The sequence below is a fragment of the Mastigoproctus giganteus genome, chromosome 5 (assembly GCF_048544385.1).
Source record: "Mastigoproctus giganteus isolate SK-2022 chromosome 5, ASM4854438v1, whole genome shotgun sequence".
Classification (NCBI taxonomy): Eukaryota; Metazoa; Arthropoda; class Arachnida; order Uropygi; family Thelyphonidae; genus Mastigoproctus; species Mastigoproctus giganteus.
Window position 1 is genome coordinate 138,918,855 of NC_143579.1, and position 26,455 is coordinate 138,945,309.

The following is a 26,455-nucleotide window of genomic DNA, read 5'->3' on the forward strand; positions in this document are numbered from 1 at the left end:
CCTCCAGAATTACTTCCTTCATGGGACTCTTGCCAATCTCTGTTGGGGTAGCATATTCTATTTCCTGCTACTAGCTTTGTCTGTTTTCTAAGGTGAGTTCTTTCTTTTACATGGAGTCTGGAGGTCACTTGTCTATTTATATTCTTCCAGAGCTCCACAACCTTATAGGAGCATTGCATGCTCACTCCTGGGTATTATAGGAGTCTGACTGTTATGCTATAAAGAGTTTTTGAGGAAAAGGTCCCACGTCGTTCTTATTGTGGGATCTTGTCCTCAATATCTATTCTGTAGGTCAATATTTGACCACATGCTTTTGCACTTTCTATCTTTTCTCTAATTCACTTGGATTTCCTAAACTCTTCTTCGGGGATTCCTCCCTACTATAGGCTTCTCTGCTGTACTTTCGCCTGGGAAGAGCTCTCCTAATATTCCCTATATGCCGTCGTCTTTCATCCAAACTCTTCCTACTATTAACCCCCTCTTCTTTCTCGTGGCCTTGCCTGTTCTGGTAAGAGTACAGGCTTGTGCTCTTCAGGATGGAATCATCTTTCAGGATCTATCAGCGGTTCTTTGAAACAGTAATGTATACGGTCCGCCTCTTCATGACAGGGATGGGTACTACAACAATCTTGATAACTGCTGCTGGTTGCTTGCTATGAGGCCAGTCATACAACACAAACACGACACTACACTAAACACAAACCCTACATAATACTGATGACTGGCTTAGCAGTGTACATGTTTCTTCACAATGACAGTTGGTGGGTTTGTGGGAACCCCTGGTACCGCCGTGACAGGCAACACTATGTTCCTGTGTTCCTATTAGCTCTTACAGCTCTTGTTGGATAATATTTCTTTGGGCTTGTTGCTATAGTTCATTTTTCACTGCGGGTCGAAGAGATGTGTCATATAGCTATCAGATCATAGAGGTAATCATATGGGGTGAGTTGCAGACTCGATATTTTGGCAGCATAATTAAGGAACAGCAGTTTTCTCCTTCGATGAAGCGGTGGTTCATTTGCTTCCATATATAAACTTCGAATGGGAGATTCTTGGAAGGAGACATCTGTAAGATACAACGATGGACTGAGTTAAACTATACAAGAGCACTCTTTCTAGCGGAATCATATACTGGAGTGTCATGGCACAGTAGAGATCTGAGAAGCGTACGGTATCTATACGGTACAAGCAGAATTCATCAGTGAGCAGATGTGTTTACGGGTTGAAGAATATATTCAGTGCTTGAGCATGTAAACCTCGTTTATTACCAAGTTGAAAAATAACTGAGATTTAATCCTGCTGATATACCGGTACTCGTTATAAAGCATGGTTGTGTTTGTGCGTTGCTTTCTGAAATAAATCGATTGAAATTAAATACGTATCTTTTTTGTTATATTTGATGCTAAATGTGAATAAAATTCATACATAAAAAAATAATTCCTAGTCCCTTTAGAAAAATATAATGGGCTTTTAATGGACACTCCTGAGACGACTGTATTCCTTCCTGGTGTATACAAGACACATGCTGTAAAAAAATATTTTTCTTATGTACATGAAAATCTCATGTGATTGATTCTGTAATTCTTTCAAACAGTGCTAAGGAAAGGCACACAGGTCATCACACTGTCACTTCCTTCACGAGATAGCAATACCAAGGAAATGACCCCAGCATCATGTTGAACAAATTCTACGGAATATCACTAGAAAATTCTTGTGAAGGTCTTTGGAAGTTCATAAGTGGTTTAGGCTGGAACAACTCTATGGGTCAATAAAATCTGATACACGAGTATACAGTCCTGGGTGTATGCCCTACTAGCATGAAAGTGTTTGTTTCGGGAATATTTTACTGTTATTTTAAAATGGCTAAGCCATTAATGGAATATAACAAGTTCTCTGGGAACTGCTATCAAATTAAATTCTGTGAAAACTCATACTGATCAGCCAGAATCTCCTACCTCTTCCAAACGTTTCATAATTCCACGACTGATTTTTATTCAACTGAATTCATTAATAAGGGATGAAATTGGGCCAATTTTTCGACATCCTTTTAATGCAGTCCGTTATTCAACTTTTGAAAAAAATATATAACCCAGTTGCAAACAACAACAACAATACGTCGCGTCGAATGGTAAAGGATTTATTCCAGCCTATATCACTTATTGTGTATATTCTCACCTTGAAGAATATCAATTTTAATGGCTCTTTAAATGTGCAGTAAGGTACCTTACTAGTTAGTCCCTATTGCATCAATCTGAGCCCAACAAGCAACTAGATGTCTGAGAGACAATGTGCCTCAATGTCATTCCACAACACACTCATCTTCTTCGCCATCTTCACACTGGTCATCACCCTCGGTTGAAAAATCTTTGTTTAACTGAATTTCAGTCCTTGGTGAGACTGTTAACGCCTCTCCATATTCACGAGGTTTCCTTTTATTTTCTTCTTCCTCCTCCTCTTGCTTTTGTCGCTTGTGTTTCGTCCTCCTATTCTGAAACCACACCTTAACCTGAAAGTAGAAAGGAAAAACATATTCATAAGGTATTCTTTACACATAGAAAATGTTCCTCACACTTATTAGTCAAAAATGAAGTTCAGTATAAATAAAATGTTTTCATTTCAGATAGAGAGAAGGAAGCGGTGTGTGCGAGCAACGTGGGGTTCCACCAGGGGCCCTGCGGCCAAATGCCAGGACACCCAACAGAACCCAACACAAAACTACGTATTCAACACAACACTTTTCTGGCATTTACAGTAGTTCTGTATTTCTTCACAGTGTACATACTATGCACACACTTTGCACATAAGTATATTGACGCCTCATTGCCTTAGTTGTTATGGCCTAAAAGCAAATAATGACAAAATTGTTTACTATTGAAAAATAAAATAAACATCAAGAATATAACAGGTTTGGCCCATCCATTGCAGGTGTAATCAGCAATATGCAAGGCTATTAAACTAACAAAAGGAATGCATACTTACTAATTTAGTTTTCGAAACCTACTCATCAATCATTCTCGTCTTAAATTTATATTAATCCTTAAATTACAGTTTTTTTTTTAAATTCCTAATTAATAGGTTGGAAAGCAAGTGAGCTATTTCTTCTCCCCCCCCCCCTTTTTTTTTTAATGAAAAGTCACTTTGACGTTTCTTGTTGCAGTACAAAAGAAATAGGTGGATATGGACCATCTTTCTAGGATGATAATGCATATAGATTGTCCATTGAATGGTATCCATCCCATTCTTTCATTGAAAGTATCTCTTTATTAGTTAATCATGCAGGACTGTTTCTCCTGCTTATGCTTTTTTACCATGGTCCCCCAGTTTCTTTAGCCACCATTCAACAATTAGAAAATATTATAGATGTAGTGATATTTTAGAAACCTCCGAAAGCAATACCACTTATTCTGGGTGATTTTAATGTCCCAACTGCTTTTGACCTGAATCGTTCACCAAATTCACTGGCTAAGCAATTTTGCAGTATTTGTGTTAGTAATGCCCTAACTCAAATCTGTAACTTTCCAACCGGAACTCCCTCCTACCTTGATTTAGTTTTTACCCATGAATCAATTCTCTTCTCAATTTCTAAGGGTGATAATTTCATCGGATCGGATCACTTCCCTATTGTCGTAGATTTCCTTTCTTTTATTTCTGAATCTTCCTTTGACAGATACTTTTTTAGCTTTAGGCACACAGACTGGACTTCGTTAAATCGATTTCTGGGCAATTTTGAATGGATTCCCATCCATAATTTAGAATCGATCGATCAATACATTGATTATCAGTACTTAATCTTCCATTCTGTAATTTCTGAGTTCATTCCTATCAAATTCTCTTCCGCTAATCGTAGTAATTTTTATTATTATTATTAAAATCAGTTTATTTCCCAAAAAACCTTGGGTCACCCCGGGACGGCTCTGTGCCAGAAGGGTGTGAATACAGACTAAGGTGCGAGGAACACAATGTACAATAAACAAGGGTACATTCGTGCTCGACCCGAGACTTTTACAGGCTTAAATAAACAATAATGTACAAAATATACAGTAATATACATGATTACATGAAGACAGAAAGTCTTTGTCATATACAAATAGGCAAGTTAAAAAAAAAAAAAAAAAAAAAAAAAACAACAGTCTGTCATATCCAGGAGCAGGTGAGTATTATAATTTCATAACCTGGTAGCAGTTCTTCAGGATTTCCTTCCTGTAGGGCTTGTCTTCACAGAACCTATCAGGGTGGATCCTAAATTTATTGAAGATCCGAAGACAATTGGCTGGAAACATGTTCCTCAGGGAATCGATGTTTGATAGAGTAAGACGTAGAGGGAGACAGGAGTCGGGGTGCTTCCCTCTTGCCCTCCTCGGGCCAGAGATTAATGCGGATACTGATGGAGCATCAATTCGCCTCGTTATAAGCCGTGCAAGCGTGAGGACATTTTTTGTCATGATGATATGTCTCCAGGGAGTGGTGCCTAGATTTGCTTGTAGGATAGATCTGGAGATAGTTAGGGGGTGGCCTACCACCCTGTTCATCCATCTAAGCAACCAGTACTCTAAACTGAGATACTTCTGAAGGTATGAGGCAGGGGCAGATGACCAAATTTCTGAAGCATAGAGAGGAATCGGCGTAATACACCTCAGGATGTGCCGAACAAGCAGCGCTGGCTGATGCACACCAACGAGCTCTTGACGCACTGCCCAAAGAGCAGCATACGTCTTCTGCCTCATCCTGGCAAAGTGAGGCTGAAATGTGAGCCCAACGTCCCAGGTGAGGCCAAGATCAGTATGAGAGGTCACCTTTTGCACCGGTTCCCCACTAACAAAGATTTGGATATCATTTTTGGCTTTCTTCTTGGTTATCGTCAGTTGTGCTGATTTGGAAGGGCTCAGATGCAGTCCTATTGTGGCAAGATAACTTTCCAAGCTCGATATCTGCCTAGAAGCTTGTTGGTTGATGTCATGAATCTGATGATTATGATCTGAGCTCACGTAGAACTTCAGATCGTCGGCATAAGAGACAAAGTTCGGATTCTGAGCAAGGAAAGGCTCCAAAACTGCTGCAAACAGGATAGCTGACAGTACGCTTCCTTGTGGGATGCCTCTTGAGACGTCAATAGTTACTTGAAAGTCATTGTGGGTCACAGACAGATGTCTAGGAAGTAAAATAGACTTCAAAATTTGAAGTAAGGTTTCTGCCAGGCCGAAGTAGTGTTTCAGAATGGTAAAAAGAGCTGGGAGGTGTATTCTGTCATAAGCCGATTTTATGTCGAGGAATATGATATCAATCTGTGATTTGTTGTTAAGGGTGCGCTGAATTCTGAAGAGGGTATCAAGAAGATTGGTAGTTGTCGATCTCCTTTGTAGAACGGTATGGAGGTACTCGGGCCTGTGTGCAAAGCAATGCTGGGCAATTGTTGGCTGAATTACTTTTTCGAAAATTTTGAGTAAAGAACAGCTGATGGATATTGGTCTCAGGTCTTTAGGAGATTTAGGTTTCTTGGTCTTTGGAATGGGCTTAACATGGTAAGTTTTCCAAATTGAAGGAACTATTCCGGATTGCAGGATTTGTCTGAAAAGGTGAAGGAGAATGTCGACTATATATGGGCTGCAAATTTTGATAATAAAGAGTGGGAAACCATCCGGACCTACAGTGGCTTTGTTGGGTAGTTTATTGATGACATCAATTAGGGTCTCTCTAGTTATTTCTATTTCAGACAAGTGTGCCCTAGGTAACCAGTCCTCCTGCGAGAGAAAGGAATTGGAGTCAGGAAAATCTGCCTGCAAGCTGAACTGTGCCCATTCCTGGACAAGCTTTTTGTCAATGGCTAGATGATGATGATGATTCGAAAGGATCCTTCTACCACTCTTCAACCTATTGAGAACAGCTTGGTTAAGGACCAGCCTTTTCTTTTTCAAGAAGCAAGCTCTTTCTTTCTTAAAGATGGAATGGTCTGAGGGAAGTTGTGTTTTCTGCCATTTCCGGTAGGCCTTCTGCTTCTTGATGAAAGCCATCTTAGTTTCCTTATTGACTCACTGGATGTCGAACAAGCTTGTATATTTAATTCGTAGCAAAAATTACCTCCAAAAAAGGTATTTAAAACTCAAAACTAACTTTAGCTATTTTTCCTTTTCTTCCCTTGGACACCATGTTAAGAAAATTACTAAATATCAATATTTTCATTATTTTTTTTAATTTACTATCAGTTTATTAACACAAGGTTCACCCCCTGTACAGCAAGTGGACTAGAAGAGTATACAGAAATTATAAAATATACATTATACACTTTTGTATAAATTTTCAGCTCTTTACAATATAATTATTGTATAATAAAAACTAATAAATAGATATATACATTTACTAAATGTATTCCCTTTGAATTAACATAGATCTTGATAATTGAAGAGTTAAATACATATTATTTAACTTACAGATTAAATACAGATTATCTTCACTCAGTTGAAGCTGAACTTACTCGGAATTTCAATTCGAGACCATTGTGGTCCTATTTCAAACGGCTATCTATATCCTTTAGAATTCCTAAGCAAATTAATGATTCAAATATCTCTATCATACCTCTTGCTAATATTTCTGCTACCCATTTTTCGAAACTTTGTTCTCCAAAAATAGCAACGTTCTATTCTCTCTTATCCATTTGAATATAATACTAATGACAGTTTTGATAGATTGGTTCTCACTACTGATGATGTCCAGTCAGCCATTTCTCGGCTTAAAGATTTCTGCAGGTCCTGATACCCTCCAGGCCCTTTTCTTCAAGAAAAGTAGTTCGTATTTAGCTCCAGTTCTTACAAATCTCTTCAATTAATGTCTTCATCATGGCTGTAACCGTCCAGCGTTTAAACAGGCCTATGTCATCAAAATTCATAAAAAAAAACAAAACAACAACCCAGGGTGATAAAGCTATGCCTAATGACTACCACCTATTACACTGAAAGGACAGAATTCATGGGCTACCTGGTTCCTGGGACAACGCAGCGCGTTCACCACTCTCGCTAGTGGACGAACCCACCGCTTGACAGGTATATAGGTACACTGCACCACTGCATTCACGTAGACGGTAATTCGATGTCAGTATGGATAGACGTCGTGAGTTAAACGACTTTGAAAGAAGGGTGAAGTGGGTACCCTACGTATGGGTCACTCTATCGCGGAGATGGTACAGAAATTTCACTATGCCCGTTCGACAGTATCAAGGCTGTATCGGGAATAAGCCATTTCCGGAAAAACATCTTATCGTGGACAGCGTTGTGGGGCAAGAAAGTTGGTGGATAAACGTGGCAGGCGACGTTTGTCTGGCGTTGTTTCAGCCAACCGGAGAGCGACAGTGCCACAAATCAAATTTTACAAAACAAATTATGATATTAGGGCCCCCGTAAATGATTACATCTATCCATATATTTATTTGCCTGTAAATTGCGTGCGTTCTCTGGTCGATTTGTCTGTTTGCTAGACTAACCCCCCCCCCCCAATTTCTGGGGGGGAAACATTGCTATCTACGCGTGAGACCGACTAACTGAACCACAGAGTGAAAAAGGCCCACTTAAAGTTCCTCCTCATCGACGGGATTCGAACCTGGGCCTTTTCCGCCCGGTGTGGGGAGGACGGTGACGATGCCACTGTGCTCTCCACGCAGACAGTGCCACAAATCACTGCCGACTACAACGAGAAAAGTGCCAGAAACGTCTCCACCAAGATCATTAGGCGATCATTAGCCGCAATAGGTTATGTGAGCCGTCGACCCAGCAGAGTCCCATTGCTAACAACACGACACAGGACTCTACGCCTCAAATGGGCGAAAGAACATCGGCACTGAACCTTGGGCGGACAGGAGGGTGCGTATCTGGTGGAAACTGCACGAAGCTATGCACCCGTCATATCAACAAGGAACTGTTTATGCAGGCGGATGGTTGGTAATGGTCTTGGGCATGTTGAACTGGCACAAGTTGGAACCTATGTTATGTCTAGACCTCTGAACGGTCCATCCTTGCAGACCATCTGCATCCCTTCATGGTCATCGTGCACCCACAGGGTAATGGACACTTCCAGCAGGGCGTGCGCCTCCCCACAGAGCCGTGTTGACTAGAATATGGTCCGAAGAGTATTCCGCAGATTTTACCACCATGGAATGACCTCCCAGTTCATTGGACATGAACACTGTGGAGCAGCTTTGGGATGCTGTAGAAAGCTCCGTTTGAGCTTTGAATCCTCCTTCCAATAATGCGACGGAATTGTGGACAGCGGTGCAGCAAGCATTGAAGGATATACCTGTTGAACGCTTTCGTGAACTAGTGGACTCAATGCCTTGCCGTGTGACTGCCCTTGTCCGGGCGAAAAGTGGGCCTACCCATTACTAGGTAGGTATCCAACGATTTCTGTCCACTCAGTGTACTATACTTAATACAATTGCGAAAATTTTCGAACTCGTACTTTATAAATACTTTACTTCCTACCGTCATCCTTTTATCAATAATCACCAGTATTCTTTTCTTCCCAGGAAATCAACTGTTTCAAATCTTGCCTTGTTCTCTCATTTCCTACAAAATAATTTGGGCAAAGGAAATCAAATTGATTCGCTTTTCCTTGATATTTCACATGCATTTGACCCTGTCCACATCGATTTTCTGCTGTTCAAGCTTTCATCTTATGGTCTAGGATCCCCTTTACTAGATTTGCTGGATTCACTGCTTAGAAATCGTAAAAACTATCCTTAATAATTGATGGTATTTCATAAATTCTGTTTACTGTTTCGCAAGGTGTTCCTCGAGGTTCACCGCTCTTCTTTATGGTTTATACTAATGATCTATAAACCTTTTATTTTAGTCCGCTAATGTTGAGTGGCAACTCTATGCAAATGATATTAAACTTTATACAGTTATGTTCTTCAGCTGACAGCGATAAACCGAGGTTCTGTCTTGATTCCCCTCACTCTTGTTGAATAAAAATAAACTTGTTTCTGAACCCGCTAAAATGGAAATTAAGTCTCTTTTGCTCGAATCGTGCAGTTAGACCCTCCGTCCTTACTGATTATTAAATAGGAAACTTTCTAATTGGAAGTACTCATACGTTCAAGGACTTAGGTGTCCTGTTTCGATCTGACCTTCATTCTTCTTCCCACGTTGATCACGTAGTATCTCAGACTTCTAAACTTCTTGAATTAATCAAGCGTTCTTCCTCTATTTTCAAGAGTGACAAAGTTATAATTCATCTCTACAAGCAGCTTATACTTCCCATTTTTGATTGTTGTGATGTTTTTTGGTCACCACAACAGGAATATTTTGAGACTTGAGAATTCAAATTAAAATCATTAATATGCTATCGAAATCGCCTTGCCTTTCACAGTCGAAATTATGGAGCTCTTTGTGGTCGCTTCAAAAGCTTCACTCCAGTGAAGAAAGCTTCACTCCAGAAAGCTTCACTCCTCTTCACTTCAGACGACAACTCCATGGGTCTCTTTTTGTCTACAGTATCACAAACTCCGTTATCGATTCTCCATCTCTTCTTGAACAAATACCTTTCATTGTACCCCGTTTGAATTCTCGTTACAAAACTGATTTCCCACTGCCTTTTCTTCGTACTCAACACTTACTTGGTAGTCCCCTGTTTCGTTTCCTTCAGATATTGAATAATTACAACATTGATTTTACACTTAATCCATGTATAAGAATTTGCTCCTTACTCTGTTTTCTTAATCTGAATTTTCTATATATTTAATTCCAATTTTGTATTGATTATTACTGTTTTGTAACTCTCAGCGTTTTCACCATTATTTGGGGTCTGCATGCCCTGTGTGTGAGAAGTCTGTACATAAATAAATAAATAGATGAAACTCACTCATGCACTAAATATAAAAAGTTCACGAGGTTCCGCATCCAATATTTCCAGAACCATTAAAAAAATTGCTATATTATCTCACATACCCGTGTGTATTATGTCTGTAAATTGTCTGTGTTTACTGATCGGTTTGCCTGCCTTGCTGGTCGATAAACCCGAGTTATAGCCTAAATAAATTTAAGGCCGAGCTTGACGAGTATTTGGAACGAACGGAGGTGTGAAATCGAAATCGGAGCGGGTTTTTTTTTTATTTATTTATTTTTTATTTTATTTTTTGGCTGATGCTGCATAAGCTTACTTTCTTGCATCGTATGCCTCTACTAATGCTAATGTCAGGAACTATTTTCCTGTTTCCCAGTCAGTAAAATTTTTCAGGAGGCAATGTGATGACAAACTCAAACCAACAAAGAGAAGACAAAAATGGTTTCCAAAGTAATTCAGGTAACCTGTAGAAGTAATTTTATTTATAAAACACGTTTCCTCTATAAAAATTTAATATTTTCAGGATCTAATCCTCTTGGGCTAGTAGATAATAATAATCTTTCAAAGTGTTTCAAAGTTGCATCGAATTCTTCATAAATTCTCAGTTTAAAATAAATAAAAATAGAATGTTGGACGATTGCAAAATTCCTTTGCTACAACATAGGCCCAACAGCCAAAAGTAGCAATAGAGAATTCCATCCGACAAAAAAAAAAAAAAAAATTAATTAAAAAAAAATTATACCTATTTACTTTGGAACCAATATTTATAATTCCTGCTAATTATAAAATATTGGTTATAAAGATTGTATTGTGCACACTAAACTAAGTCATTCATTAAAATTCAGTAAAACTAATTATTTCAACAATCAGTGAGAGCACAAAATTGTACAGGGTGTGTATAAAATTCACCTGATTATAGAGCTCCATTAAAATTTTATTGTTATAGGTATCATAAATGGTTTGCTGCATTTATCAAAACAAACTCAATGAGATTTTTCTCATGTGGTTGCAAGCTTTGATCGTAGCAAGCGTTACTACAGTACAGCATTAAAATGGCGACAGTGCAGGAGAAAGCCATGTGCGTATTGTTGCTGTGGGATACCAAATCTCCAGTGAATGTAAAGACCCGTTTTCAACGGAAATTCCAGAAAGATCCACTGAAGGAACAATCAATGAGGCGATGGTGAAACACTTTAAAGAAGCCGGCAGTGTAGCTGTACCAGAAAGGATCAGGTAGGCCTGGTGTATCTGCAGATAAAGTTTCAGAAATTAAGGAAGTGTTTATTCGAAGTCCTACAAAATCTATCCGCCAGGAAAAGATTGCACCTGCAAATACCATTGCATATCATCCAACAACAAACTACATCGAGACGAATTCGCTGTTCACATTCTCAACCGTATAGATGAAGACTTTCTGTAAAAAAAGTTTTCAGTGATGAAGCGACATTCCACCTGTCTGGTAAAGTTAACAGGCACAATTGTTTCATAGGTGGTAGATGACTTTCATCAACCGGTGAAATACCACCACTTTGCTTATTGGAGGCTTGAAGTGGTGAAACCCATGTTTAGTCTCTAGAGCAAAGTTTCCGGCATCCCCCTCCCCCCAGTGCACGGTACTAAGTACTATAGGTGTTGATACCTTTCGTGTTTGGGGTTTTCATAAAAAAAAAAAATATGGGGATCTGAAAATCCCCACTCAGTTCGGGAACACTAGCGTGGTAGACCCAAGGTGTGGTGCGCACTGTCCTCAGCCAGGTAATTGGGCCTTTTTTCACGAAAACACTGAACTTTGCAGATTACCTAGATATGCTCGAATTATATGCAGTACTTCAGCTGAAAGATGCGTTCTACCAGCCACATGCGTTCTACCAGCAGAATGGGGCATCACCTCACTGGAGCTTACGTGTGTGTGCGATTTCCTCATTAAAAAAATTTCCTTACCGATGGATCGGCCGCGATGGTCCCATTCGATGGTAGCCTCCTCGTTCCCTGGCTATCATATCTATGGATTTATTTGTATGGAGCTACGTAAAGGACAAGATGTATGCAAAAAAAGTTAATGTTACAGAACTAAAAGATCGGATTAAACAGGCAATGACTTCCTTTTCTCAAGAGATGCTTCAAAACACTTGGAATGAAATCGGCTATCGTCTTAACATTCTACGTGCTACCAAAGGTGCCTATGTAGAGGTTTACTGAAATGCAGTTGTGTGATAAGAAATTCTTTGAGTGGCTTTATTAAGTGCAGTATATCGTTTTACGAAACCTATTACAATAAAATTTTAATCGAGCTTCATAATCGGGCGAATGATTTATAGACACACTGTACTCGTATAACCAAACAATGATACGGTCACTAACAGCGAACTGGTTATTGGATCAATCTCGCTACACCCGAGACACATTCGTACGTGAAAACTCCAGTACAGTTACAATTTCCGAGGTACTTATACCGCGTCTGGGGCCGACTGCCCACCAAATAATATTAAAGTCACTTAAATCTACTCTTGTGTGTTCTCGAACTGAATTGCACATATACTGCACCATTCGTACGAATCTGCTTTATGTCGCGTGACGATGTTATTGAAGGAAAGCTCGATTACATGAAAAAGACAGGTACACCCAAGGGTGCGCTGGAGAGGCTTGCGCAAGTCTCTTTCCAAAAGTTTTGGGAATTATCCGAGCTCTTTGTTAAAAAAAAATAGTTTGATAAAATTTAAAAGATTATTTTAACCCTTTAGCTTATATTCATTTTTATTAACAAACAAGGGGCTCGAATAAGGGCCCTTGTTTGTTAACAAGTAGCCCTTAGTCGAGCAGTCACTTGTTAACGATCTGGCAACATACCAATCGGTGTCCTTGATAAAGTGGCCACTCAGTGTAGTATACGTGATTCGACCGTTTTATTTGGTTAGATCACAACCTGCATGGAAAGCAGTTACGCACACAATATACGCTGTTTTTCTTCTTTTTGCAGTAACGAAAGCGGTTCTGGTCAGGAAGTTATTGCACCTTTCTCACATACGTTATGAAGAGCAAACAATTCTTTTGTGGCAATGCACGACCTTCTCAAGTCTAATATTATTATTATCTGTTCACACCCTTCTTTCAGGATTGCACAAAGCAGAATTTCTGAAAGTGTTGGTAATAAACTTTATGTGGGTATATTAATGAAATTGTGAAATGATAAATGGCACTAAACAAGACGGGAATAAATAACAGAATGAAAAAACTGACTTCCTTCTAATATGGAAAGAGGAGTAGAGAAAGAATACGCTAACAACAAACAAAACAAAATAAAAAGAAATAATAATAATAAAAAAAACTATGGAAGAAGGCAGGAAACATTTGGCACAAAAGACTAACGTAATTTACTGTGAATGGGGAAAAGCTGCAAATTAGGTGGTGAAACATGAGCAACAGGAAGAAGGAATGTAAACCCCGACAGTGATGGATGTGCACGGAAAACCCGTAACACAACAGTGACAAATACGTGTTTGCTTTGAAGTCATGTCATTATTTAGTAACTGGCTGCCTTGTATGGCTAGAGATATCCGGTTTTCATTGGAGCGAAGTTAAAGCGCGCTCTCTCGAGTAAGTACGTTCACTCACACACACACCAGTTATAAATACTACGGAAAAGACACCAAGAGCATACGAGAGGGAAGGAGAAGGGAGAGAATGGACACGATACAAAATGTGTTTCACACATAAGAAAGCTGAAATGTATACGTCAATAAGAAAAGCCAAGAACAATAAATGGTTCACTGTATGCAGAACAACGTGAAAGAACTATCGAATCAAGTTTTTGAGAAGAAAAACAGACAAAATAAACTACATAACATGCGCGCGCGCGAGAGAGAGAGAGAGAGAGAGAGAGAGAGAGAGAGAGAGAGAGAGAGAAAGAAATTTTAAACACCAGAAAAATGAACAGAAGTATTCAAAATGTGGTAAGAGTTCCCCTTTTGTTAAATAAGCTGTTAACGAAGACTGACTCTCTGCTGTGTTTACATTGAAGAAGGTAACGCTGGTTTAAAACAGTAAAGTACACGTTGATAAACTCTGCGTTAAAACACAGTTGATCTTAAATACTGCTTCGTATTTTAAATCTGATAAATAATTCGGGGTGATATTGTATATGGTTTTGAAAAATCAACTCTATTCAAATATGTTTGAAAATACGTGTTATAAACGCCATGAATTAGTACTACGGTTACACGTTTAATCTACAACACATATGCAAAATAATCATTTTACTTTACCCGAAGGTATTCTGGATCCTCTGATCCACTTGTTTGGGTTATTTGTGATCCATGTAGATAGCAGAATACTGTAAAGGTTGGTTATGAAGAAAGGTCAGCAATAAGGTTCCAGTTTAACGATCAGTTGTTAGTTTATTTTTGGTAAATTCCCATTTCGTTGACTTTAGTTATATCTTTAATTTTCACTAAACAACAGAACAACACACACATATACCACAAAAAACATAACACCTCACTAATTTCTGCATCCATCACAGAGTGCTATGGCGAAGTTGAGATAGCTTTCAGGAGCCATATGCATTGTCTGGGAAAGAATAAGGATGCCATCAGCAGTTGGTTCAGGAGACATATCGTCTGGCTAATTTTCCCGGAGATTTTCACTTCTGAAAATGCTCTTCCAGTCAGTTATATAATTCTTTAACTTTATGACAGAAAGAAGATGTCACGGATATTTTTTCACTTTCGTTCTCCCCCACCAATCACTTCACTTCCTTTATATATTAGAGGAAGGTAAATAAACTTTATGCCGCTACTACTCCCGTTTTGTCGGTGACTATAAGAATACGAGTGTATTTTATTCCGACCTCACCAAGCTTTTTATGATTTACGTAATCTTTATTTCGTTAATTCATTTTTCGAAAAACCACACGAATTTTTATTTATTTACCGACTAAATAAATTCAATTTGAAGACAAATATTTTGTACATCGATTAATATCCGTCGATGCACTTGGAAAATATACGTAACATTAAGTCAACTGATGCCCAGCAAGAGTGAAGTACGATTCGGTAAAATAGTGAAAATTGACAAAGAAATGGCTTATGCAAGTACAGTCATTCGAGCTTGTTTATTTTATGAGCAAAAATGAGCACAAACTCTATACAAGCAGTCCGTAAGATTCGAAGAAGATATCACGCTAATTCGAATATTCCACGGAATTCGAAAAAGATACAGTGAATAAACGCACATCCAAAAAAAAAACAGGTTCAAAAGTAAACCAAGGTAATGAATCACTTGATGACGTACTCGCGTGAGGGACAACCGACTGCCATTGAAGACGAACCGATGATCGCCATTTAGTTTAATTCAAGTAAAAAAAAAAAGTAAAGTGCAGCCATTATCAACCCACTGCAGGACGGAAGCCTCCTCAACAATTCATGTTGAGGGAAATGGACCATAATCTGCCACGCTGGTCCAGTGCGGGTTGGCAGATCGACCGTATTCAGCAGTCAGGGGCTTGAACCCCGGTCTACTCAAAGAGCGTGTGCTACTGCACTCCCGCTCCTGCCCACTCGGCTACGGAGGCCGTTTTTTTAATTCAAGACGAAGATCCTAAATTGCAGTTCAATGTAAGCAATGAAACCTTTCGTTTTCATTTGGGTTGACTGAGAAAGATGTACAAACTGAGCATAAACGCACGCCGATAACAAACACAAGCGTCACAATAATGAGCCATTTTTGGACTGGTTATCGAAGTACAATTAAAATGTCAAGAACAACAACAAACGATCATACCACTGGTTATCTTCATATGACGCCTCCACTTCACAGAAGCTTTTGCTATGCATGCTCAAATACAGCTGGTATCATTCATTACGAGCTTCCATTACAATTGCAAAGGACAGTAAAGTGTTTTTATTCATTTTTATGTACGTTTGAATTTCGTACACTAATGTAGATATACCTAAGTATGCTGTCTTTATATTTTGAGATGCACAAGGTTAATATCAAAATTTCGAAATGTGGTTGCCGGACACAGGCTGAAAAATAATGTTCTAGACACAACAGTATCGTTCGTGAATGTCCCAGCAGGAAGCCAGCGTTATTTTTTCAACAATCTTGCGCCGATTACTCTACCCAACATGATTTTTACCTCCAGCAAATCAATGGTTGTTTCTGGTCAAGTTTTATGTATAGAATTTAAAATAAATCATAAAAATTTCCTATCACGTCTCAGTTTTAAGATATAGATAGATTAACTGCATTCTGTACAAAGATAACATTACTGTTTGAAATACAATTTTTAAACTTATTAACTTTTGTTGTTTTTTTTTTATTGGGCTAAAAGTTAAGCAAGTACATCATTGATTTTGATGCACTTTTCCAGACAAGTCAGTATTTTTATTAATTTTATTACACCATTCAATTGTTCAATATATAGTGTATGATAAACTATGCTACAAGAATTCACCTTCTGTTCAAATTTACCAATTGCTTTTACTGTTTTTAGGTTAATGCATTGTTAAAATGGAGAAGATAAAGCACAGAACTTGCGTCACCATCCAACAACTTCTGCTATGTTTGTGGACACTTAACCCCAAAAACTCACAGGAAGGAAATATACAATGTCACAAAAGTTACATATTCATTGTACTTCGGCTGCAAGATCGGTGACCAAGAAAAAAACTGGGGTCCACATATCTGTTGTATTAATTGTACAACGAACTTAAGGCTGTGGTTATATGGCAAGTTGAGAGCATTACCTTTTGCTGTCCCTATGGTGTGGCGCGAGCCCAAGAATCATTTCGACGACTGCTATTTCTGCATTAAAAAAAAAAGAGCAAAAGGTATTTCCAAAAAGAGCAAGCACTGCATCAAATATCCAAAATTTCCCATCAGCAATTAGGCCAGTGCCACACGGTAAAGAACTGCCAGTACCTGTGCCACCAAAACGTGGGGTGTTGGAAGTAGTGATGAAGGTACAGAAGAAATCGTTTTACCAGATACCGCGGAACCATATACTTCACGTGATTTCAACTACGAGCCAGAAAAAGAAAAGGCCCCACACTACATTGAACAAGGATTAAGCGACTTGATCAGATACTATGCTTGTGGACTTGGTCTTACCCAAAGGGAATGTTGAATTATTCGGATGCAGAATACAATAGTGGAACTTACTCGCCAAAGGTACAAACATTACAATATGCAGTAAGCGAAATGAAGAGTTTTCAAGATATTTTGGAATGGAAAACAATATGTGTGTCTGCAAAGACGTCGTTGGTCTTTATGCACGAACCGAATATTGAACACAATACCTCTGAATAGCGTTTGTTCATTGATGCGTCAAAGCTAAGTTTGAAAGCAGATTGCTTCATAATGGAAATACTTTACCATCAATTCCCCTTGTTCATGTTGTTGGCCTGAAAGAAACTTACGATAGTATGTCCCAGATTCTTGCTGCTATAGGTTATGCCTATGGTTGAAATATTTCTGGTTGGAATATTTCTGGTGATCTCAAAGTGATTGGACTGCTTGTTGGGTTGCAAGGTGGTTTCACTAAATACTGTTGTTTCCTGTGTTTGTGGGATAGTCGTGCAACAGCCAAACACTACATCGTACAACACTGGGATAAGAGAGATGAATATATTCCCGGCAAAAGCAATGTAAAGTATGTTCCATTGGTTGATCCACAAAAGGTTTTTCTTCCCCCTTTACACATCAAGCTTTGACTGATTAAGAATTTCACTAAGGCACAGGATAAAGAAAGTAGAGAATTCGCATATTTACTAAAAATGTTTCTAAATTTATCTCGTGCAAAGATGAAGGAAGGAATTTTCATAGGTCCTCAAATAAGAAAGCTCATAAAAGATAAAGAATTTCAAAGAAACCTGAATGATGTTGAACGCTGCATGGAGATCTTTCAAGGCTGTGGTACATGAATTCCTTGGAAAGAGAAAAGAAGAGAACTATGAGCAACTGGTGACAAACTTGCTGAAATGTTACAAGAACATGAGGTGCCGAATGTCATTGAAAATGCATTTCCTTCATTCCCATCTGGATTTCTTTCCTGAAAACTTAGCAGATGTCAGTGATGAACAAGGAGAGCGCTTCCACCAGGACGTATCTGCAATGGAAAAACCAAACCAAGGTCGTGGGACTCTATACATGATGGGAGATTACTGTTGGTTCCTTAAACGGGAAAGCAATTTGGAGTATAACAGGAAATCATTGAGTGGAAAACATGTCTAAGTAACATATATTGTGTGTAATAATTACAATTATGTATGCTGATATTGTATAAAAACAAGGCATTTAAAAAATGTGTATATTTTTGATGTAGACGTGAGAGAAGTAAAAGATTGATATTTTCATAATCAGAACATTAATTTTGTTCAGAATAACCAACTTTCATTCCAGAGGTATGACAAAAAAAAAATTGTCGGTAGTGTTATCATACCTTTTGAGTACTGATGCTGCCTTAAGAGCACTCTCGCAATCACACTTGCATATAGCGCAAAAAGAAGCTTCTAAGCAACTAAAAGTGTCAGAGAGGGCAAACCAGCATATAATTAAAAATAATTTTCAAAAATAAACAAAAACTGTACAGGAAATGGAAAAGAACAGCGCAGCCAGAGGATCACAACCAGTACAATCTTTTACGAAAGCTAAGAAACAGCCAAGAAAAAAAGCACACCTTGAAATGACAAAATTTCAAGGTGTGCTTTTATAATAAAATTAAAAAAGGCAAAAGAATTGACAACAAAAAAAGCTACATGCATAAAATGACTGAGAAGACCTTTAAGGATTGTATCGTCTGCAAACTTCGACATTAAGCTTGATATACCATCATCAATATCATTTATGGATACAGAAAACAATAATGGACCCAACACTGAACCCTGAGGGACTCCACTAATAACATTAGTCCACGACGAGCAGTGTCCATTGATTACCATTCTCTGTCTTCTCCCCCTCAGCCACCCCTTTATCCACAGCAGCAATTTGCCTCCAATGTCACACTGCTCCAATTTGTGCAGCAGTCTTCCATGTGCAACAGTATCAAAAGCCTTTCTAAGATCCAAGTATATAATATCAAAGTTATTCCCTGCATCCAGTTCCTTTGTGACTGCATCATAGTATCCAATCAAATTGGTCAGGCAAGACTTCCCCTTAACAAAACCATGCTGTGTCCGAGCTATAACTGAAGTCTTGTCTAAATGATCCTGCAGTGCTTCTTTAACTAGTGCCTACATTAATTTTTCTGGAACAGAAGTTAAACTCACAGGTCTATAATTACTTGTGTCAGCCTTTGATCCTCCTTTATGAATTGGGGTCACATTTGCACATCTCCAGTCTGTGGGTACGTCCAAGGAAGCTCTCATAATTATTGCTAAGGGTTTGCTTACTTCATTTGCTGCCTCCTTTAATATAACTGGATAGATCCCATCCACCCCGGGTGCCTTTCTTGTGTTTATCTTCAACAATTTCTCCTCCACTTTACTCTCAGTTATTACAAGATTCTCTAGCTTACTGCTAGAGTTGAATACACCTCTGGCTTTCCCCTCGCTAAATAACTCCTCATGTGTGAATGTCGATGCAAAATATTCATTTAGTTTGTTAGCTACCTGAGCAGGATCATCAACAATTGACCCATCGATATCAAGTGGACCAATCTGATTCATCCCCTTCCTTCTACAGTTTACATCAGTAAAGAAATCTTTGCTGTTTTTCTTTGCATCCCTTGTCAAAGATTTCTCGTAATCTGCCTTCGCCCCTAACCTCCTTTGTAACTTGGTTACAGATCAACTTGTATCTCTCATAGGCTTCTGTGTCATGTGTTAATTTGTATGTATCCCATGCATGTTTCTTCTCTGCCATATGCCTCATCAGTTCATCTGACATCCATTTAGGCCTAAACCTTGAACAATATTTCTTAGTTGGTATGTAGAGCCTAGTAGCTTCCAAGATAAGTTCTTTGAATGCTTCCCATTTTGCATTTGCTGTTGGTAACATCATCAGTTGGTCCCACTGTATAGAATTTAAATACTGTCTCAGTCCATCGTAGTCGCCTTTACGAAAGCGATAACCCTTCCCTTTACCTCTAATGGTAGTTACCTCTTTGAGTAAATCCCACTTCAGCACACTGTGATCACTGCCACCTAGTGGTTCATTTATCTGCAGATTCTTAATGCATGAAGAATCACTGCTGATAATCAAATCAAGAGTATTGCTCCCTCTTGTTGCCTCACGAACATGCTGATTTAGAAAACGATCATTCAATAAATCCACAAAAGCCTTGCTAGTGTGTGAATGACCAATCCACAAATTCCAGTCAATTTCTGGGAAATTAAAATCCCCCATTATAAGACTCTCTGATTTACTGGCCCACTCTATTTCCCTGTACAGTTTCTTATTATACTCATCAGAGTCATTAGGCCTATAGCACACTCCTACTCTCAATTTTGATTCTGAATTGAATGGTTTGAGCATGCTCAATGCTGATGGGATTCTTCCTCTCGCTCAGAATAATCACCTGAGAGGGCATAAATTCAAATTGAGGAAAGACAGATGTAGGATAGACGTGCGGAAATTTGCCTTTAGCCAGCGAGTGGTTGGTTGGTGGAACAGACTTCCATCCCTTGTCGTGGAAGTTGATAGCCTAAATAAGTTTAAGGCTCAGCTGGACAGGTATTTTGAACGAAGAGAGGGGTGAAGTTGAAGTGGTTTTTTTTTTTTTTTTTTTGGCTGATGCTGCATAAGCTTGCTTTCTTGCATCAAATGCCTCTACTAATGCTAATGCTAAAAAAAGTAGGTGCGCTTATGAAGAAAGGCTTAAGTTCTGCAAATTGCAGAACTTAAGCCTTTCTTCATAAGCGCACCTCTTTGTTCCTCTCACCAATCTTCTTTCCGTTCTCTGTACTCGTTCTACCAACTCTACGTACATCCTTCCTAAAACGAGGCCTCCAAACCTGTATACAGTACTCAATATCATTGACAAAACCCATTACCTGCTGTGTCAGTCCGTCTGCACTGCTCAGAGAACTTCGTATCTGATTGCACAATTACCCCCAGGTCTTTTTCATTCTCCACCTCCCTGAGTGTAATACCACAGAGTTGGTACGTTTCTGTTGAGTTACTGCTACCTATATGCAGTACTTTGCATTTGTAAATGTTAAACTTCAGCTGCCACTTCTCAGCACATCTGCTTAATTTTTCTAGATCCTGTTGCAGTAGCATACTGTCATTAACAACCCTGCCAATCATTGTATCATCTGCAAACTTGGACATTAAGCCTGATATACTTTCATCGATATCATTGATAAATACACAAAACAACAATGGGCCCAGCACCGAATCCTGGGGGACTCCGCTAATAACATTAGTCCACGTAAATCAGTGTCCATTATCCATTTATTACCACACACTGTCATCTCTCACTCAACCATCCCTTTATTCATTGCAGTAACTTTCCCTTAATGCAATACCGCTCCGATTTGTACAGCAGTCTTCCATCAAAAGATTTTCTAAGATCCAAATATATGATATCAAAATTTTTTTGCATCTAGTTCCTTTGTGACCACATCATAGTATCCAATCAAATTGGTTAGACAAGACTTCCACTTAACAAACCCGCGGTGTCTCTGAATTATTGCTGCAGTCTTGTATAGGTGATCCTGTATCACTCTTTAACCATGGCTCTATTATTTTCCCCGGAACAGAAGTTAAATTAACAGGTCTATAATTATTTGTGTCACTCTTTGAACCCACTTTGTGAATTGAGGATACATTTGCACATCTCCAGTCTATGGGGAACTTCCCTGACTTTTATTATGCTCTCAGAATTATGGCTAAGGGTTTGCTTACTTCCCTTGCTGTCCCCTTCATTATAAATGGAGAGATTCCATCTACCTCAGGTGACTTTTTTATGTTTAAATTCACCAATTTCTCCTCCACTTTGCTCTCAGTTATCACAAAATCACTTAGCTCCCTGTTAGAGTTTGATAAACGTCTGGTCCCCTCCTTGAATAACTCGTGTGTGAATGTAGATGGAAAATACTCATTCAGTTTATCAGCTACTTGAGCAAGATTATCAATAGACGAACCATCTATATGAAGTGGACCAATCTGGTTCATCCCCTTCCTTCTAGAGTTTACATAAGTAAAGAACTCTTTGCTGTTTTTCTTTGCGTCCTTTGACAAAGATTTCTCGTAATCTGCCTTCGCCTGCCTAACCTCTTTTGTGATTTGATTGCAGACCAGCTTATATCTGTCGTAGGCATCTGTGTCGCCCAAAATTTTTATGTATCCCATGCATTTTTTTTTCTCTGCCAAGACTCATTAATTAATTGGACATCCATTTAGGCCTGAACCTTGAACAGTATTTCTTAGTTGGTATGAAAAGCCTAGTAGCCTCCATGATTAAGTCCCTGAAGGCTTCCATTTAGAATTCACCGTTGGTAATATCAGCAGTTGATCCCACTCTATAGAATTTAAAACTGTCTGAGACCTCTGTAGTCACCTTTACGAAAAAAAAAAAAAATCCTTCTTTTTACCCTTGATCGTTGTTACATCTTTACGTAAATCCCACATCAGTACACTGTGATCACTGTCACCTAGTGGTTCCTTTATCTGCAAATTCCTAATGCATGCGTCATCACTGCTGATAATCAGATCGAGGGTATTACTCCCTCTGGTTGTCCCTCGAACATGTTATTGTAGAAAACAATCCTCCACAAAAGTCTTTCTAGCGTGCAAGTGACCAACCCACAAGTTCCAGTCAATATCTGGAAAGTTAAAATCCTCCATTGCAAGTAATTCTGATTTACTGGCCCATTTTATTTCTCCGCAGAACTGTTCGTTGTACTCATCAACCTCATAACATACTCATACTCTCATTTTCCCTTTCCCAGTGTTTATGTCACACCAAATAGACTCAACATTGCGATGTCCAACCGTGTAAACTGGATACACTTCCTTAGATTTTATGTGTTTTTTTAATTAACAGCATAACCCCTCCTCTTTTCCTACCCTGTCTGTCCTTTCTGTACACATTATACTCTCCAAATTCCAATTCTGCACTGCTTATATCTGTGTGACACCATGTATCTGATATCCGAACAATATCTGCCTTTGATGCCTTGATCAGCACTACAAATTCATAAATTTTATTTACTATACTTCTAGCATTAGTGTACATGCAAGTATACATGCATTTGTTCTTATTCTTAGTTACCCTAACACAGTTCATGTATTTACTTGTTCCATGATGATTCCCAGCAGCTCTTGAAATCCCGAACAACTTGCTCTCTAGGCTGCTGTTCATTCCAATAGAAGCAGTACAAGAATCACTTTCGCTTCTGCCTGCGGCTACCGTTAATCTTTTAGTCTGTCAATCTCCACAATCTAGCAGTTTTCCGACCCACCTAACACTGCCCCGGTAGCATCAGCAAATATTCTTGCATCCTTTCTATTTAAGTGTATCTCACCCCGCGTGGAAGCAGTTTCTCCTGTTAGCAAGCACAGACCAGCTGAAAAAAAATTCTACCCCAACTTGAGCCTTGCACAAATCTGTCTGGGACCGAATTGATAGACAAAGCTCTCATCATATGCTCCCTACTATTGTGTATGGGAAGAATTGCAGACACTTTGAAATTTTGGCGCCTCCGCAGCCAGGTGGGCAGGAGCGGCAGTGCGTAGCACACGCTTCTTGATTAGACGGGGGTTCGAGCCCGTGACCACCAAATACGGAGGATGCGGAAAGGTCAGGGAATGACCACCGCATATCCCTGGAGCAAGATGACCTTAGTTGCTAATGCTCACTGAAAACCAAATAACAACAACAACAACTTTCAAATTTAACCCTAACTCGCGACTTTTTTTTTCAGCATTGACCTGTACTTGTCAAGTAAATCTGCAGATCTCTTACTCTTAAAGTCATTAGAGTAAGTGTAAAATAATATCACCTTTTGTTACCTTAAATGATGATTGCTCTACAACGTCATCAACTTTTGCCCCTAGCAGACATACCTTGGTCCTCTTCATACTATATTCCCATACTTCTTCATCTATCCTTTTCGAATACTATATTCCCCGTCTCCCTGACAATAGAGTCACTGACACTAACCAGTTCCTGTGGGACCAAAGCATTCTGCCTTAGAGATTGCCTCTGCGTTGCCTGATGCACAGTTTGAGCTCTGGTGTTGAGTTGGGAAGCTGAGAACTTGATGGGACCTTCATATTAATTTCTTCGAGGGCATTTACCCTACACTTCAAACTCTCATAGATGCCGATCAGAACGCTGAGCTGGCGCCTAATTTCTTCACAGTCTGTGCACCTAGCACACACAAAGACATCCTCCTTGGCTAGATCATGTTCTGTTCTAGACAGGTCAGCAAACAATGCACATTTCGCGCATTGTTTTAGACTGTGATGCGTGGGAGAATCGCCCCTTCGGTTCTCCCGCAAGTCACAGCACTCTGGCTATCTGTGAACGCTGCTTTGCTGCTCTAGTGTGGGTCATGATTGCGTTTAACTATAATTTAATTAACAATGAAATTTAATAAGATTAATAAATTTTATTGATAATACTATACTACTCTAACAGATGTCTGTTAAATCTAGTGTCCGTAGATATAAAATCTACAGACACTAAGTATTAACTTTCAAAATCGCTATCTAAATTCAAAAATCTCAACTACACTCCATGCATAACATCTAGGATTAATCGAAAAGGTGGAGGGTCAGCAATTATTTTAAAATCCAACATTAAAGTTATTACCACCTACAACACCTGTTCCTACAACTTTGAAGGAATTTCTCTTCTGATCCAAGTTAAAGATTCACTACTTCAAATATATAATATTTATATTCCGCCTGGACTTCCTGATGATATTATTAACGAAGTAATAACCTGGATCATTACTGTTCATAAGTCTCAATCTAACATAATTATAATGGGTGACTTTAATCTCCCCCTGCCCAAATATAATTTACAAATTAAATTGCTGTCCGAGTCCTTATTAGTTCTAGGAACTAAAAATATCAACGTCCCTGCTACAAGAGGTAATCAAGCGCTTGATCTAGTTTACTCCAATCTTCAACTTCAAGTAAAACGTAGCAGCAACATTACATTTAGATCTGACCACAAAAGTATAGAACTGCAAGCAACAATTTGCTGTGGGAATCCTCGCCCCCTTCTAGAAAGCACTAAAAGAATATCATCAATTAAATTCCTTCAGAAAGAAAAGTTTTTGCAGCTCTTAAAATACTATCCATGGGATTCTCTTAAAAATATACCTATTTAGAACGCCACGTTTCTACTAATAAAATGGTTAAATCAATTAAAAACAGAGTCAGCACCCAAACTTGTAAGACTTTCTTCTCAATCCAAACCGTGGTTCAAATCTCATCTAAAATAATACTTTAAAAGGAAACAAAAATGCCACAGGCAGTGGAAGAAGTACGGAACTTAATCAACATACATAAAGTTAAAAAGAGCAGAGCATTGTTTCAGCTCAAAAAAATTCAGGCGTACAAAAATTACTTAACGTTCAGGCTCAAGCATAATAAAAGAGCACTTTCTTCAAAAACAAGAGCTACCTTGCAGCATGACCAGACTTTGGAATGGATAAAATTCAATATGGAAACATGCAATTTTGACATCTGCAATTAAGACATGCAAAACAGATTTAAAGAATTCAATTCTTATAAACAAGCAAATAGCGTTCAACATGAAATGCTTCTTAGTCAAGCTCTGCTAATCAACCAACTTGTAAACAAGAATACAGTTCAGAAAATTATTAACAAATTACGAATTGATAGTAGTGAAGGCCCTGACGGCATCCCTAGTTTTATTATTAAAATGTCCAGTGCATTCATCATTGATTCTTTAGTTCATATTATTTCCAGTTGCATCTCCCAGCCATTCCTTCCAAGATTGTGGAAGACTTTTAGAATTACCCTTGATTCCAAAACAGGCTAGTAGTAATAACCATATAAGCTATCGTCCAATTGCTGTATCGTCAATAATCGCTAAAATTATTGATCGCTAAAATGTATCGTCAATAAAATATAACACTGATAAGATCCAGTGTTATATTTTCAGCATCTTTACAACCACTTCTACAAGAAAATCCAAATCTGCTGGCTTATGCCGATGATTTCAAGTTGTTTATTATTTCCAAATTCTGTGATGACGTTTCCAAGGTTAGCCATGATGCGAATTTACAGATGTGCGGAATCATCAAGTATCTGAAGAAGCTCAATCTGACTATAAACACAAACAAATCTGCTCAAATAACTTATTCCTTACAGAAACAACCAAACCACACAGAAATTAAAATTGCAAATGTTTCAATTCCCAACGTATATGCTCACAAAGACCTAGGAGTTGTTTTTGACAAAAATCTTTCATTTAATTCTCACTATGTATATGTTGCCAAAAAAATTCAAAAAGCAAAATGGCTGATCAAGCAAGAAACAGCGGCGATTCAAGATAGAAAAACAGTCATTAACCATGTTCAGAGATGCATTTTTCCCATTCTGTCTTATGCCTCCGAAATCTGGTCTGGTGCTCCTCAAGTTACCGTAAAAAAATTCCTTGCCCTAGAGTATTGGGTTCTTAGATGGCTGAACAATAAATTTA

General features: G+C 38.6%; 1 protein-coding gene across 1 annotated transcript in view; it reads right to left on the reverse strand.

The window, feature by feature from the left end:
- Window positions 1-1,958: 1,958 nt before the first annotated feature.
- The window catches only part of LOC150085727 (homeobox protein EMX1-like), an 89,076-nt gene continuing 64,579 nt past the window's right edge, over window positions 1,959-26,455 (reverse strand). The window contains exon 3 of the mRNA XM_090373464.1: window positions 1,959-2,506. Within this exon, the coding sequence (XP_090229590.1) occupies window positions 2,300-2,506 (207 nt within the window). The 3' untranslated portion in view covers window positions 1,959-2,299. The remainder of the gene's footprint in view (window positions 2,507-26,455) is intronic.